The sequence below is a fragment of the Sarcophilus harrisii genome, chromosome 3 (assembly GCF_902635505.1).
Source record: "Sarcophilus harrisii chromosome 3, mSarHar1.11, whole genome shotgun sequence".
Taxonomy (NCBI): domain Eukaryota; kingdom Metazoa; phylum Chordata; class Mammalia; order Dasyuromorphia; family Dasyuridae; genus Sarcophilus; species Sarcophilus harrisii.
Genome location: NC_045428.1, coordinates 226470659 through 226487756, shown reverse-complemented (window position 1 = coordinate 226487756; position 17098 = coordinate 226470659). Strand labels below are relative to the sequence as shown.

Sequence of the window (17098 nt, the reverse complement as noted above, 5' to 3'; positions counted from 1 at the left end):
ATTTGAATTTACTGTGCTTAGCCAGAGTCATACCTAGACAAACTTATGAATTTAACAGCCAGAATTTGTATTTGGTGACTTCCAACCTTCTCTACTCCAATCAGGTATTTGTCCTTTGCAAAAAATTAAGGAATAATCCTGGCTTTAATAAGGACTTAAATGAGCACAGAAGGATTTTGGCCTTCAAAACCTGAGAGAATGAAGCCATTGACATGGGATCATATGTGATGAAATAGATGTTCTTTAAGTAGCACAGCACATAGAGGACTCACTTGGACTGCCAACCATAGTGCATCCTAATTTTCCCATATACAAAGAGAAACTTTGTGTGGTTTATCTGTCATATCAAAGTATTACAAGGGGGCAAGTCCCCTTATACTACAATTATGGAACATAAAATGGGCACAATTCCTCGATCTAAAGCTTTTCTAATTTACTGGAAGCCAGGATAGAAGTAGTCTTAATTTAGCACTTCAGAAGTTCTTAGAAATGTATGACATAATTTTCATGTTTTTATATAACATTTTGGATTCTACTTAACATAGTCACAAGATTTGGAGTCAAGAAATGTGGGTTCCATTCCTGGATCAATTGATTTTAGGCAAGTTACTTTATCTATCTTAGTTCCAGATTATTAAGAAATGAGGTAGTATGATGAATCAAATCCTGTATTTGGAGTCAGGAAACCCAGAATTCAAATCTTGTCTCAGATTCTGGGCAAGTTACTTAAATTCTTTTTAGCCTCCTTTCCCTCCTCTGTAAAATAAGGATAATAACAGCCGGTACCTGCAATATTAAGATACAATAAAATATGGAAAGTTTTCTTCACTAAATATTACCTATTAGCTATTATTATGATATTTCCCATCAATAAGATGGGGTTGATAAGACCTGGCCTACCTACTTTATTTCCCTGTTGTGAGACTGAAAAAAGAGAATCTAGGTAAGGCAGTTGTCAAGCACTAAAGCATGATATGGATTTCATCCCATATTTGTTATTATTTTTTATTAAGGTATTAGAGAATTCTCATCAATGCCACATTTAGAATTTATTTAGAACACATATTTAAATACAACAAAAATAATAAAGTAAAAAACTTAAAACCTTTTTGGATGTGGTAAATAAATAGAAAATTTAGAATCCCTCATAAGAAAGACCAAGAGACAGTACAAAAACTAAGCACATCAAGAGTGACAGATAAATGTTTGGAATCTAATTTTTTCTTTTTTAATCTAATGCCCTGAATGTCTTTGCTTTGTTTTCCAAAGGTCTCTATAGTTTCTTCTTCCAGACCCCTCTCTCCAGACCATCTTTTCTCCAGACATGCCAGTGATACCATGACATCTCCACGGACATCTGACAGTAGTCTCTCACCTCTAGCAGATTTCGATTATCCTCCTGAATTCTCTTCCTGCCTCGATAACTCTGCAGCAAAGCACAAACTCTTGGTAAAACCTAGAAACCAGAGGTCCAGCAAAATGAGAAGGTTGTGTTCGGTAAGTCACATCTCACCAAGTCACATTGGGCCTTTTTTCATGCAGGCCTCCAAGTATGATTCTTTGGTCATTGGAGCAAAATCTACTCAAGATGCTACTCATTTTCACCATGCATCCTACTGAGTCTGACTATATTGCTTAGATATCTTGGTTGGTCCCAGGAAGAACAGCTGGGGTGAGAATGTTAGTGATCGTCTCTCTTGAAGAAAGAACTTAGTCATTTCTGACTATGAACATTGGCAGGATGCATTATGAAGGCTTTGATTAAGCTGACCTTTGATTAGTGAGTTTGTTGCTAATTTAGTTCTCTTGGATGGAAAGTTGTTCGGTTTTCCCTAACTTTATGAAAAACAGACTCCTTTTCTTTTGATGTGTAATTACACGTCACTGTAGTTGGATACAGATGAAGCTCTCACAGTGTTCTAGGTCCAATAATGTTGACTTTCAGGAGAATTAAGAGGCTGAGACTTTTCAGTGTTCTAGGTATTTTTTTACAGGACAAAATAGTTTTATCATGTTATTTTTTTTCTCCCTTTAAATATGGATAAGCCTGATAAGTTGCCTGTAAAGCAGTATGCCTTTATCAAGGCATAATGTCAACAAAAGTCTTTTTGTATCAAAAAGAACTACCTTCCCGTAATAATCCTGTGCAATATGAAAACAACCCCCCCAAAATTATTCAAACTTCTTATTCTTTGCAATATGTTGACTGAGCAAACATGAGACCTTTTAAGGACTTTACAGAGATTCTGGCTGATACAATTGTTCCCAGTTCTCTGATCTTGAATAGTTTACAATTTTAGAAAGAAAAATTGGGTTGATGAATTGTAAGTTACAGTGGACTCTGCCAATTAAGCCTCTATATTAAACTCAGCATCAATATGGTGACTGACCCCTTCCCTTAGGGAGGAGTCCATGAGGTTGCCTGAATAGGGGCCATTTATCTCACATTAAAAATGGAGCAGGGCAAAAGCTCATTCGTGGGATCAGTCTTATAATTAGCCCTTGTACTATCAGCCTAAGCAAGATAGGGAGATCCAGTCGTTTGAAAAGATTTTTTTAAAAAGAAAGGAAGGAATAAAAGTAAAATGGGCATCATTGATATTAGTAGAGAAAGAAAGCCATCATCTTTTAAGTGCCAGGAAATTATTAGAATGAAAGTTTCTCAAGCAGAGATTTTCTGCCTTTTTATCATATTTGGATCAAATTCTTTTAGCTGTGTGGTCTTGGACAAGTTTTTTCATCTTCAGTTTGCTTATCAGTAGAAGTTATATCAAACTATATGCTCACCAAAGTTCATTATTTTTATCATATTCTCTGATATAACTAGTAATATGAGGACAGATGTGGTGTGTCTGTTGAGTGGCACAAAGAATAAGATCTCTTTTTAAAGAAGTATTTTGTTTTTTATAGTTACATGAAAAGACAATTTTTAATATTCATTTTTCAAAATGATTTCAATTTCAATGAAACTCAAAATGAGTTTCAGATTTTCTCCCTTCCTTTCTTCCCTTCCCCTCTTTAATTTGATAGAGGTTATATATGTACCATCATGTAAAACATATTTCCATAATTAGTCATGTTGTGAAAGAAGAAGCAGATCAAAAGTGAAACACACACACACACACACACACACACAAAATAATAAAGTGAAAGAGTATACTTCAATCCTCGATCAGATTCCATCAATTCTTTCTATGAATGTAGATGGCATTTTCTATCAGGAATCCTTTGGAATTGTTTTGAATCAAACAATAAGATCTCTTAAAGATATTATTGAATAATCTTTCTTTCCACAAACTCTGAGTAGCATTTCAAAACTTACATCCTTATAAGTATTTATCATATAATTTTACATGTGTAATTATTTCCAGAATGTAAAGTCCATGAGAATGGGGCCCATATCTTAACTGTCTTCATATTTCTCCCAACACCTAGCCCAGAACTTTGCACTTATTAGGAACCTAATCAATGATTGTTGAACAAATGAATGAACAAGTGAATTCAGAAGAGAAAGAGATCGTGACCATTAACTGGAAATCTTTCACCAAGAAGAAAGTTAAGCTGAGATTTGTAAGATTTAGATGGATCAAGAGATGGGCATTCTGAGCACCAAAAAATGTATAAGATAGCAAAGAGCACAAAGTATAGCCCGACTTAAACAGAGAGATCATAGTAGGGAGAGAGATCACTAGAGAACTGGAGAACAATTAAGGAGCCAGTCTTGTACATTAAAAAAATCCACAGATCTTTCTGGGGTGCAGTACAGTTTCACTGGAAATTGTTTGCGATTTCAAATAGGTTAATTATAGAGGAGATTGAAAAAAGACGTTTTAATTTGTTTGTTTAGCAGTTTTGTTTATAATTATAATTGCTTATGTAGTAATCATTTTCTAAAATATCACAATAGTGACAGGAGGTTTGTTTTTTTTAAGAAATCTGGAAATTAGAGGAGGAAATTCAATTTTTTAAAAATTAGCTCTATAAATAAAGTAGTGATGAAATCTAATAGATTTTATATTTCTTGTAGCGTGCACAGTCAGAGTCTCTAAGCGACCTGACTTGTACCCCAGAGGAAGAAGAGGAGGACGGGAAACAAATGCTCAAAGACCACAAAGATGAGAATTCCAGTTACGGCCAGGAGGAAATGATGGACAAGGAGACCATAGCAAATAGCTCAGAGATTCTGAAGTCAGAGATATCTGAGGAACCTTCCCAGAGCCAAGAGGAACAAGATGAAAAGCCTGAGGTGTCTCAACTTCCTGATGTATTTGCCAGCACAGAGGAATTGTCATCAGTAGTAAATACCCTTGAGACTACAGTGGAAGTCAGTTGTGCAGAGTCAGAGCCCTCTTCTTTAGACCCCTCTTCTCTTCCTGAAAACTCCTCATCTCTTACTCTAGATGAGGAACAAAGCAAAAAAACATCTCTCACAGCAGTGTCTCCTCCTACAGAGAATACATGTGAGGAGTTGGTTTGTACACTTAATGAAGTCCAAAATCAATCTGCTGACAGCCCTCTAGATATACCCTCTCCAAAGGCTATTTCCAACACTACTGAAATTTCATCCAGTTTAGATTGTTCAGAAAAAAATATACAGGAGTCAAAAGACAGCCTGGAAGTGTCTGATGCTGGGGAATCAATGAAAAAATCCACTGTAATACCCGACTTGAGCACTCAGTTACCAAAGAGTTGTTTGAAAAACAAAAGCTCTTCAGTCACCTCAAGTCCCAGTGTTTCTCCCATTCCTCTAGATTTAGTCTCACCACAACTGGGACCTACCCCCTGGCACTTGGAGAAAAACACCACCCCAAAAGAGGTCCCCAAGTCTGAGCAGCAAAGCTCTCCTCCCACGGTTACTGGGGCAGGGGTGTCAGAAGGGAAACTGGAAAGGGGAACCAGTGAAGTGAGGAGTTCCAGAAAATTTTCTGTGTCTTCCTCCTGGGAGAGACCAAAAGCTAGCAGCCTGTATCCAAAAGAACATTTAGGCAGCGAAACTCCATCAAGCACAAAATTGTCTTTGCTGAAGACAAACCTGGCTCCAAAAAATGAGGTAACCAAGGATAATCTTCAGATGAACACTGAACACCAGGAAGGGAAATTGGGCATTATAAAACAGGCAGTCTCATTCGAGAGTGACTCTCAGAACTCTGTAGACAGAGAAGGGAACCACACTGGGCTGAGATGTACATCCCCGGCTTCTAGTGTCTTGCCTCCAAAGGCAGATCCCTGTCCACAGTTACTGAGTCAGCCTGTCATTGAAGACAAAAATCCCTTTCAAGTCAAACTGCGGTCCACCTCCTTGTCTTTCAAATATAGAGATGGATCTTTCCCAGAATCAAAAGGAATGAAGCGATACAGTGCAGAGATCAGGGTGGAGAAAGGAGGGTTGACTTTGCTTTCTAAAGATGAAAAAACTCGAATCAAAAGACTATCAGATATAAGCGCAGCTAGTCCTTTAAATGACAAAGTGAAAGGTAAAGCCAAGTCCTCTGAGCAGCTTAGTCACAAGCCTCCTTTACCCAAGAAACCTGTTTTGCAAACTGTAACTACTCCCCACTCACATACAGTCCCTCCTGGGAACCTTGAAAAACTGGACAAATTAATCAAGTCTCCAGAATCCAGAAATGAAACTAAGAACTTGGAGAAAAAGTTGCCTCTTCACAAAGTAGCTGGTAAGAATGCTGATCATGTGTGAGTCTGCTTTAGGATGGAGATGATTCTGAAATCTTCTACTGTAAGCCCTTTGAAATTTCTTGAGTTAGAACCTACATATGTGTAAACACGAACATTTCAGGAATATTTGAAGAGTAAATAAAAAATTCCTTTCAACTTCACAGAGAAATGTTTGTTGGCTTAAGGGAGCTGGGGGACACGGTGAAGGGAGCAAAGAAACAGGTCAAGGAAGTAAAAGTAGAAGAAAAAATTCATAACCTATTTATCCCAAGTATGAAAGATTCAGATATGTAGAAAGAAGACAACAATAAAAGTGTAACAAATTTCTTGACAGGAGACAGGGCACCAGTAAGTGAATATTCTGTTGTGCTCAGTTCATAATTTCCAGTTTAGCCCTTTATAAAATATCAATAGAGTCTAGGTTCCCTAGATAAATGGTCTCCTATAAAATTATTTACATCCAGTGATCCAGATTGATCGTCTTGTTGTAAAGTTATTCACATCATACCTTTCTTCTCAAAAACCTTCAATAGTTCTCCATTGACTATTCTAATAAAGTATAATTTTCTGGTCCCTATCCACAAGGCTTTTACAGCTTCTCTGAATCCTATTTTTCAGTTTTACCCAACACTATTACTCTTCATTCCATCCAAATTTTACTATTCATTAGCTACTATTCTCACCTAGACTTTTCTGGTTTCCATACCTTGGTTCGTTCTGTCTACAGACAAATTTAGGGATCTGCAATTGAAACTTTTCCTTTGGTACTTCCTCTCTCAAAGACATGCTATTTACTCCTTACATCCTCTTCATCATTTTCCAGTGCACTGATACAAGCCCTTTACCTACTGATCTCAGAACTACTAATCTAGAGATCCCATAATTGTGACACTTCTCCCTAAAGCATACCTTCCCCATCAAAATCATTCAGAGGCATTATAGGGTTCTCTTGGAAGTGGTTTATAACTCTCTGGTTCTCTCTGACTCTTTGTTTCTGTCTTTGATTCTCTGTCTCTCTTTATCTCAATCTCTCTCTCTTTCTCTCTCTATGTCTCTCTTTCTCTCTCTCTCTCTTTTTCTTTCTCTCTCTCTCTCTCTCTCTCTCTCTCTCTCTCTCTCTCTCTGTCTTTCTCTGTGTGTGTATGTGTGTGTGATCTCTCTCTCAATATCTCTCTTTCAGTGTCTGTCTGTCTTTGTCTCTCTGTCTCTGTCTCTTTGTCTCTCTCTCTCTGCGTCTTTCTCTCTCTCTCTCTCAATGTCTGTCTCTCAATATCTGTTTCTGTCTCCCTCCCTCTGTCTCCCATATATACATACATTCATACCACTCAACCAAAAAAAAAAAAATTCCTAGTTACAGTTCTGATTTTATAATCTATGCCTGGAAGGGACTTCCTCCTTCTCCCTTCTCCCTGCTCATTAAAAACTTTCTCTGCCCTCAGGGTCCAATTCATTGTAATATCCTTCATGAAACCTTTCTTTATCTCTCCCAAATAAAAAGTTTTTCCCTCTTCAAATTTCTCTTGCCTTTTCCACATTGTTCCTTTTATCATAGTTACTTGTGCATATGCTTTAATTCTCTTATTAGAATATGAGTGATGTCAGAAGATTTTTATTTCACCTGTTTTCCCAGTACTTAGTATGATGCCCTGAATATAGAAGGTGCTTAATATTTATTAATGTTATTATTAAATTCTTTCTAGCACCTAAGCCACTTCCTGATCATAAATTAAGTGCCTTTGAAACATGGCACCAGTTTCTGAGTCAGGCTCTAGAAAAGACCCTCTCAGATCATAGAGCTACTGTAGTAATTTATCATCCTGGTTGTCTAGAAGAATTAATTCAGAGTCAAGTTGACCCTCATTGCAGAATTGATTTCCAGTGTATTAGATTACAACTATCTTAATAAAATTGTATTAAAAACATATAAAAACATGTATGTTTTTATGCTGTAAATGAAAAGTTGAAACCATATCCATAAAAGTAAATGTTATAGATGTATATGGAATATAAGAATTTGTCAGTGCAGCCTTCTTTAAGAAATGGAAAAATTGAACTAGGCTACTTTTCTCTCTAATCCATCCTTCCCATTACTATTAGATTGATCTCCTGAAAGCACAGTTCTTCTGCCATTCTGCTATTCAAAAACCTTCAGAAACCACTGGCCCTGAATTCAGAAGGATCCGAGTTAAAACCCAAGACTTCAGACACTTAGCACTTCCTAGCTGTATGACTGGGCAAACACAACCCCAATTTCCTCAAAAACAAAAACAAAACCTTCAGAGATTTCCTCATTGTCTATGGGATTAAATTTAAACTCCTCAATTAAGGATTGTCAGAGTCTTTCTTTCTTGTCTTCTAAACTGTCTTTCCAGCCCTATCTTCCACTATACCTTTACATTTCAAACCCTAACTTATTTTATATTTCCTAAATATACCTCATTAAAAGATCCTATCTTGGAGGATGATCTCGCTGTCATATGGAATATTCCACTGTCCTCCCTATACCTATTGAAACCCTATCTTTTAAGGCCCATCAGATGCTAATTCTCTGATTTAACCTTTCCTGACTCTACTCAATCAGATATAATCTACTTCTCTGAATTCAGATAGTATTCTGTTCCAACTTTCTCATAGTATTTATTCTTTTTTTTTAACCTTGCTTTATAGTTATTCATATTATTTTCTTACTTTCTTTCCCTTTCCTTAATTATAAGTTCCTTGAAGTCAGAAGAATGTGTTTTCTTCATCCTTGTGCCTAGCACAATGTGTTGCTTCAAAGGACATGCTGAATAAACATTTCTCAAATTGGATTGTATGTGTTTGAGAAGGCTGATTAAGTTTTATTTGCAGTGATTCAGATGAACAGTATTCTGTTGGATAGCAGGATTCTGCCTGCTAGCTTCTTATTAGGAACAAAGCTACCAGAGAATAAAATTATAGTCTTTTTGGCTCATCATTTCCAAAAAACTGTGTAGATGCTATTTGTCTGTTTTTAATGTGTAGGAGATGAGATGATCTCTATGTTGTAAGAGAGAAAGAGAGACAGAGACAGAAAAATCAATAAACATTTATAAGTGCCTCCTATGTAGTATAGCTACATACACACACACACACCACCTCATCCTTAATCCCAGAATCCTCATAAGTTTTTAGCTTTATCATAGCTACTCTCAGGACTTGGACTACCCCCATCAAAGGAAATGAATTTAAGATTGCTAAAATAACAAAGGCCCAATGTCCCAGATAAGCCCTTAATGTATAACTCAGAACAATACTTCAAAGTTCTAGGTTTCAAAAACCAGGTTCATCTGGGAAGAGGCCTTTGCCCCAAATCTTTTCTTTTTGGCAGTTTTTTTTTCCTCAAAAAGAATTTCTCCTCTGAACTCCAGAATATAGCTCATGTCCCAGTCTCCATGGATGTGACTGTGTATAGGACAGCCTTCTAGTATATCACAGACAGTATACAAAAGGGAAAGAAAGGGGAAGGGAATAAGCATTTTACATAATTATTCTGTACCAGGCACTGTGCTTAAAAAAAAAAAAAGCTTTTTAAATATTATCTCATTAGATGCTCATAAAAAATCTGGGAGGTAGGTGCTATTAAGATCCCCATTTTACAGTAGAGGAAACTGAGGCAGTCAACAGTTAAATTTAAATTTAAATTCAGATTTTTATGACCCCAGGCCCAGCATTCTATCCAATGTATCACCTAATTTCCTCAATATAACAAACATAAACATAAATACATGCATAAATATACATATATGTATATATGTATGTTTATATGCATGTATATGTGTATATATATATAGTTAGAACTATACATATATATATATATATATGTACAATATTTATATATTCTTTCTTTCTACTGATTCTTCCCTCCCTCCATGGACCCATATGGTTCTCCAGACTCATGACTCCCATTTTGTAGTATATACTTCCCTTGCAAGGAAACAACATTAAATTTCTAGGCAAATTTCCAATATCTCTGAACCCCCAAGATATAATATGTAAACTATAACTGCAATTTGTGAATTTCATGGACCACTACAGACTGCAGAACTATATACAAAGATTTGCTTCATTATCTAGCAAAATGGCATGCTTTCTCATTGGGGATGAGGAAGACTGTTTTTTTTTCTTTTTCTTTTTTTTTTTTTTTTTTTTCAACTTCTGTAAGTACTTTGGGTTTTTTTTGGTTTTTACTTTTTTTTCTATTTCTGGTTGCTTGTGATAGGTTCTTAAAAGCACTGAGGCAGATGAATGCCTAGAGAAACTTTATAGGTTAGGAATAAGGATAAGCTTAGACCTATACAGCTATGGAACATCTGGATGATCACATAAAATTGATGATTTAGGGATTATCTCAGAATTGTGCATCATGGGCACTGCACTGGAAAAGGCATTCAGGAAAGCAGGTAACTAATGGCTAAATTCCTTGGAGAAAGACTTCTACTACCTCCATTTCCTCTCCTTTCACTCTCTTTTTTTTTTATTTTTTTATTTTTTTTATTTAATAGCCTTTTATTTACAGGATATATGCATGGGTAACTTTACAGCATTAACAATTGCCAAACCTCTTGTTCCAATTTTTCACCTCTTACTCCCCCACCCCCTCCCCTAGATGGCAGGATGACCAGTAGATGTTAAATATATTTAAATATAAATTAGATACACAATAAGTATACATGACCAAAACGTTATTTTTGCTGTACAAAAAGAATCAGACTCTGAAATATTGTACAATTAGCTTGTGAAGGAAATCAAAAATGCAGGTGTGCATAAATATAGGGATTGGGAATTCAATGTAATGGTTTTTAGTCATCTCCCAGAGTTCTTTTTCTGGGCATAGCTAGTTCAGTTCATTACTGCTCCATTAGAAATGATTTGGTTGATCTCGTTGCTGAGGATGGCCTGGTCCATCAGAACTGGTCATCATATAGTATTGTTGTTGAAGTATATAATGATCTCCTGGTCCTGCTCATTTCACTCAGCATCAGTTCGTGTAAGTCTCTCCAGGCCTTTCTGAAATCATCCTGTTGGTCATTTCTTACAGAACAGTAATATTCCATAATATTCATATACCACAATTTATTCAGCCATTCTCCAACTGATGGACATCCATTCAGTTTCCAGTTTTTAGCCACTACAAAAAGGGCTGCCACAAACATTCGTGCACATACAGGTCCCTTTCCCTTCTTTATAATCTCTTTGGGATATAATCCCAGTAGTAACACTGCTGGATCAAAGGGTATGCACAGTTTGATAACTTTTTGAGCATAGTTCCAAACTACTCTCCAAAATGGTTGGATTCGTTCACAACTCCACCAACAATGCATCAATGTCCCAGTTTTCCCGCATCCCCTCCAACAATCATCATTATTTTTTCTTGTCATCTTAGCCAATCTCTTCTGATCTCTCTGAACTCTAGCTTTCTTTCAGCTGAAATTGCCTCTGGAAAGTCACCAAGGATCTCTTCATTGATTCTCAATTCTTATCCTTGATTTTTCTGCAGCCTTTGACACTGCTGATCTAACTCCTCTCTTTCTATGATAATACTCTATCCTAATTCTTCTTTTGTTGATCTTCCTTCTCAATCTCCTTTCTTGATTTTTCAACTTGGATCAAGTCTACCAATCTTCAATATCTCTCAGATTCTGCCCTAAGGAGTTTATACTATTTTCTCATTGAATTTAATTAGCATCTGTATGCCATGATTCTCAGATATATTTATCTAGTCCTAATCTCTCTCCTACACTGAGTGGTCAGAGGCTAGCTGTGTAACCCTGAGCAAAGCATTTAATCCTGTTTGTTTCAGTTTCCTCATAGGTAAAATTAACTGGAGAAGGAAATAATAATCAATTCCAGTATCTGCCAAGAAAGCCTCATGTGGGATCACAGAGAGGCAGACATGATAAAAAGAACTGAATAACGGCGGTCTCTCTCTTGACCTCCAGGCTTATACTTCTAACTTTTGAACATGTTCACAAAACTAAACTCATGTCTTCTCCCCAACATTCTCTTCCTAACTTTCCTAATATTATTGATGACACTCCCATCTTTCCAATCACTCAGGCTCATGATTTAGATTCCTCATTGACTCCTTACCCTTTTAACTAACTCTACCCTCTTAATTCTCTCTCTTACCCACTTTTATCCATTCTATTGCCTAGGACTCTCGATTCTGCCTTGGCAACATCTCTAGCATATGCCCTTTTCTTCCTTCTGACCCCCCTGGTACAGATTTTTTTTATCACTTATGCCTGGTCTGTTTCAAAAATTTGTTGGTTTGTCTCAGCTTCAAGTCTCTCTCCATTATTCAGTCCATTTTCCACTCGGCTATCAAAGTGATTTCCCCAAAGATCTTCCCTAAAAATATTAGGAAAGTTAGGAAGAGGTGAATGTTAGGTCTGATCACCATCATTCTCCCTTATTCAATAAACACCAGTGTTACTCTGTTCCATCCAGGATCAGATACAAAGTCTTCTGTCTTTTAAATCTTAACTTGGAACTTAATCCCTTCCTCCATTCCAAGCCTTCTCACACTTTTACTCCCTTTGATGTATTGTGTGGTCCAGTGACACTGGACCTTGTCATGTCTCCTTATCATCTCTCACACAAGACAGGTCTTCTCCCAACTCTGAATTTCTACAGGCTGTCCCTTTTGCCTGAAAGACTCTCTCTATACTTAGGGAAAGAGAAGTGGGAGTTGATCAGAGAGAACCTGAATAGGAAGGCTTACAGGGAAGTGAGTTTTTATTAGGAATTTTGTATCTTTCTCTGGAAGATGCCCATTGACAGCCTTGATGAAGGAATTGGAGGACACTTAAAAGGTATTGGTTGGTCCATTTGCATTTTGTGGAGGCTGATCTTTTACATGGGACTCATAAACAGGAGCCTTCAGACCTTTGGCAAACTTTTCTAAGAGATGCAGAGACAGAAAGAAGAAAGAGAGAGAGATATAGACCAAAACCTAGAGGCCTGAGATTGGACCTGGGTTCTAGCAGGAAAAATGGTTGTACATCTATACAATTTACCTGGTGGAACCCACTAATAACAGGCTTGAGTTGGAGTCACATCATAATAGTACTTATGCTTATCTACGTGGTAGTAAGAGTCAATAAAGTATCTTTCAATTACGTATCTTAGTTGACATAACTCTTTCTTTGCAAAAAAATTTCATTTTTCTGACCCTTTCCAGGCCAAACTGATCCATATAAAAAAATAGTACCTTACAAGGATAGTACTTTAAATAGTAGGATAGCTAGATGGTACAGTAGATAGAACCCCTGGACTCGGCATCAGGCAAATCACTGAACTATTTGCTTTAGTTTTCTCATCTGTAAAATGACAATGTAAAAATCTACAAAAAGGAAATGGCAAACCACTTCAATATCTTTGCCAAGAAAATTCCAGGGACAGTGTGACCCCATGACAACAATGCAATCTTGTGAGCTTGTGATCTGACTTAGGCAGATTGTAGAAATCTAGACCTAGGCAATTGTAGAAATGCCTTTGATGCCAGGTCACTAGATGGGTACTTCTAGTGATAGGGTTCTTCGTTTATAGTAAGGAGTAAATATTTACCTATTGATTCATTACTTATAGAGATTCATTACTTCTGGAATTAAAAAGTCCTATGTGAAGTCAGTGGAGCTAGGAAATGACAGCTGAATGTAATAGAAAGAGTCCAGACTTGAGGTAGATGTCCCACTGACATGGACAAGACATTTCATGTCTCTGGGCTAGTTTACTCATAATAATAGTACTTATTTCCCAGGGTTTTTGTGAGGATGAAATGACTTTGTAATTATAAACACATTTAGCACAATGCCTAGCTCATAGTAAGTGCTGTATAAATGTTAACTACATTTGTTATTCTTTATCTCTAAAAGGGACTGAACTAAATAATCAAGTTCCTTTCCAATCTCTAACATTCTATTATGACTCTGGTTTAGAGGCAGAGTTAATAAGTCTTCCCCTGCCCTCTTATTGTTTTCTTACTCTAATCCCACTATCCCCCATCAGTACCCCCCAACTCCCACAAAGTGTTGTAGATCATTGAATTACCTTATTTCTTCCTAGATTTGTCTCTTATAATTGGAATCTGTTCCTTAATAGGGCACTTACTGTACTAGGACAAAGCACTTTCCCTATACTTCTGCTTAATTGATCGTTCATTTGCATCTGTCATTATTTGGCACAAGATAGGGACAGCAGCTTAGAGTAATAAAAAGAACACTTGATTTGAATTAAAAAGGAAAGAAGAAAACAAGCATTAATTCAGCACCTACTATGCGCCAAGCATTGCACATTTTACAAATAGTATTTCATTTGCTCCTCACATCAATCACGAGAGTCAGGCACTATTACTATCCCCATTTTACCACTGAGGACACTGAGGCAAACAGAGAATAAATGACTTGTCCAGTGTCAGTTCTTGATTCCAGGCTCAGCCTTGACACCTAACTACCTCTAAGATTTAAATCTTTGCTTTGCTACTTAGTACCAAAGTGACCTTGGACAAGTCTACCTCCTTCAGTCCTATCTATGACTTCAGTTTCTTCATGTACAAAATTAAGGGGTTGGACTAGATTTTCTAGATCCTCTCTAACTCTAAATTCTATGTAAAATGTTTACATTTCAGATTTTCTGAATTCTCTGGCCAAATATCCTATACCATTGTTTCTGTCTCTGCCCAAAGAGTCTATCTTTCTTAGCTCCAAAGAGTGTTTTTGGAAATGAATGAGTTAACATCTTTAAAACATTGTGAGCTTCTGGGATGCTCTCTAGAGGACAGTCTTCTTTTCATAAGCACAAACACCTGAAGTTGCCTAAAGAGAACAGCAGACCACAAGCTAGACTCAAAACCACTATCTCTTTAGTGCCATGATGCCTTTTTGTGTGTAGCTGCACTGAAATTAATAAGGTTTGCTTTTAGGGATGCATAAGCAGTAGCTAATGAAATTCTCTGCAGCATTTCATAGCAGTTATAGTGAGTAATCCTATAAGGGAGATGGAATGGGGGAGGAGTAATCATTCAGTATGAATACAGCAAATATCATCTTAGCATTGGCATTTATTTCTGCTTGAACTCAAATTGAAAGTGACCTCTTAGACATCTGGAATGTACACGAATGAGGATATCCTTGCTTTGACCAGTGAAACCAAGAAAAAGATTTTACAGAACCTAAAATATTTGACATTTATTTCCTCATCCGTGACCTTCTCTTTATAAGGCTCCAATCATGATAACTAGAATGGTCAATTTGGGGACCAAAGACCCATTATTTTGCATCATAGACCAACAGCTATATTTTAAATATTGATGGATAAACAATGGAAAAGGAACTGCTTAGCTAAGAAATACAGGAAAAAAAGGAGCCTTTTCTATTGTTTCAAAGGTCTGAGACCAGAAGAAAGATGAAGATCAAGAAAAATCCTGAGATAAAGATGTGAGCTAATGCAAAAGCTTTGGATTTTTGATGTGAAAAGCAGTAAATTGCATATACAAAATCTCCCTTCTTTCGCTGTTCACTGTTGTTTTTACTGTCCAGGAATACCAACTTAGGAGCTAAGACAGATGGTCACTCCATGTGTGGTATATGCTATTTCTGGTCTTCTTGATATCTATTGCCCACAAACCTGAGCAAATGGTTTTGAACCAGTTGAACTCTGGGTAAAAGAGTTCAACATAGATGACCCAGGAGTCATCCCCTGTCCTCCAATGTGATGGGTAACTCATACATTGTACCTTCCCTAGAGATAGGATTAGTCAACGTAGCTAGGGACAATTCAGATAGTAAAAGTTTAACAACTACATTACTCATTTTTGTTTATTTCCCCCCAGAAAGTTCTAATTATTACTGTTCATTATCCGTATCATGTTGGTCTTTTGCAGGGTGTTACATAAGACACAGATGGTTTCAGTCCCTTTATCCTTTTTCTGGTTGGGGAGAAGGTCTGCACTTTGGGGGGATGGTAGAGAAAGGGTCCGCATTTTAAAGTTAGATGTCTAAACTCATCCAGAGTCTTCAGGGAAAATGGAAATGTCTCAAGCTATTTCTTTTTGTTGCTGTTGTTTTTATTGGGTTGTTTCAGTCTTGTCTTTCTCTTTGTGACCCCATTTGGGGTTTTCTTGGCAAAGATCCTGGAGTGGTTGCCATTTCCTGTTTCAGCTCATTTTACAAATGATGAAACTGAGTCAGACATGGGTAAGTGGCTTGCCCAAGGTCACAAATCTAGCTGAGGCTAGGTTTGAACTCATGAAGATGTTATCTTCCTGATTCCAAGTCCTCTATCTACCTTACCAGTTAGCTGCTCTATTTCCACTTTCCATTCTACACAGCTAATAAACCTTTTTCTTTTCTTTCCTTTTTTTTTCTTTCTCATCTTGCATCTTTCCTTAAACATAGGGAAAATCTTGAGTTGGTAGTGAAATGGAGGGTCAAGGAGTATTTTGGGTAGTAATTATGAAATACTCTGCTGAAGAAGAATTTCTAAGAGAAAATTTTATTATAAGGGGGTGTTAGGATACAGAATTTGGGCCAGTTTTCTGGGTAAACCAAAGTATGACCTTTTAAACTTTTTCCACTCATGATGCCTTTTCATCCAAGAAATTTTTATGCAACCACAGGTATATAGGTATACAAAATAGGTATACAAATCAAACATTTAATTAATCCTAATTTTGTGACCTCCACTTTCATTTGGGGTCATGATCCCAGTTTAAGAAACTTTGAACTAGAGGGAAAGTAGACAATGGATGAAGAAAATTAAAGGAACTAACCAGAGCCTTAGGTAGGAATTCTAGCACTTGAAACAAAGACAGAGGAAGCCTGAAATAGGATCTTGAGACCAGAGAGGAATTCACGTAGGGATGTTCTTAAGACCTCAGCACTCTGGCTGAGCTTAGACATCTATCTAACTTTAAAAGGCAGGCTCTATCCCTGCCACTCCACCAAAGTGCAGACCCTTCTCTCCCACCAGAAGAGAGATAAGGGACTGAGACCATCTATGTCTTGTGTAGCACCCTGCAATGGACCAACACTATACAGGATAATAAGCAGCAATAATTGGAACTTTCTGGGAACAACAACAAAAAACAAAAATAAGTAATGCAGTTATTAAGGCACATTAGATTTCAAGTTCATTTTACCTCTCCTATGTTATTCTTCTGTGATCCCTTATTCATTTTTCTGGGGAAGGAGATAGCTTGTCTTCTCAGGAATATTTGGTCCTCAGCCCTAACCACAGTTCTATCTGCAATATTAGGAGTTCCAATGGCAGACATGGTGAGTGGACATGCAGGTCAAAGTTTCTAAAATTATGGATCATGATCCTAAAAGAGATCATGTAACTGAATATGGAAATCACCAAATTATGATTAAATAAACGTTTGATTTTTTTTTTTTACCTATTT

At 36.9% G+C, this 17098-nt stretch overlaps 1 protein-coding gene across 3 annotated transcripts in view; it reads left to right on the top strand.

Annotated features, from left to right (window-relative positions):
* The window catches only part of KIAA1211L (KIAA1211 like), a 228764-nt gene that overhangs the window by 185566 nt on the left and 26100 nt on the right, over positions 1 to 17098 (top strand). For all 3 annotated transcript variants that reach the window (XM_031959121.1, XM_031959119.1, XM_031959120.1), the window contains exons 6-7: positions 1270 to 1497; positions 4028 to 5672. In XM_031959121.1, coding sequence (XP_031814981.1) covers positions 1270 to 1497; positions 4028 to 5672 — 1873 coding nt within the window. The remainder of the gene's footprint in view (positions 1 to 1269; positions 1498 to 4027; positions 5673 to 17098) is intronic.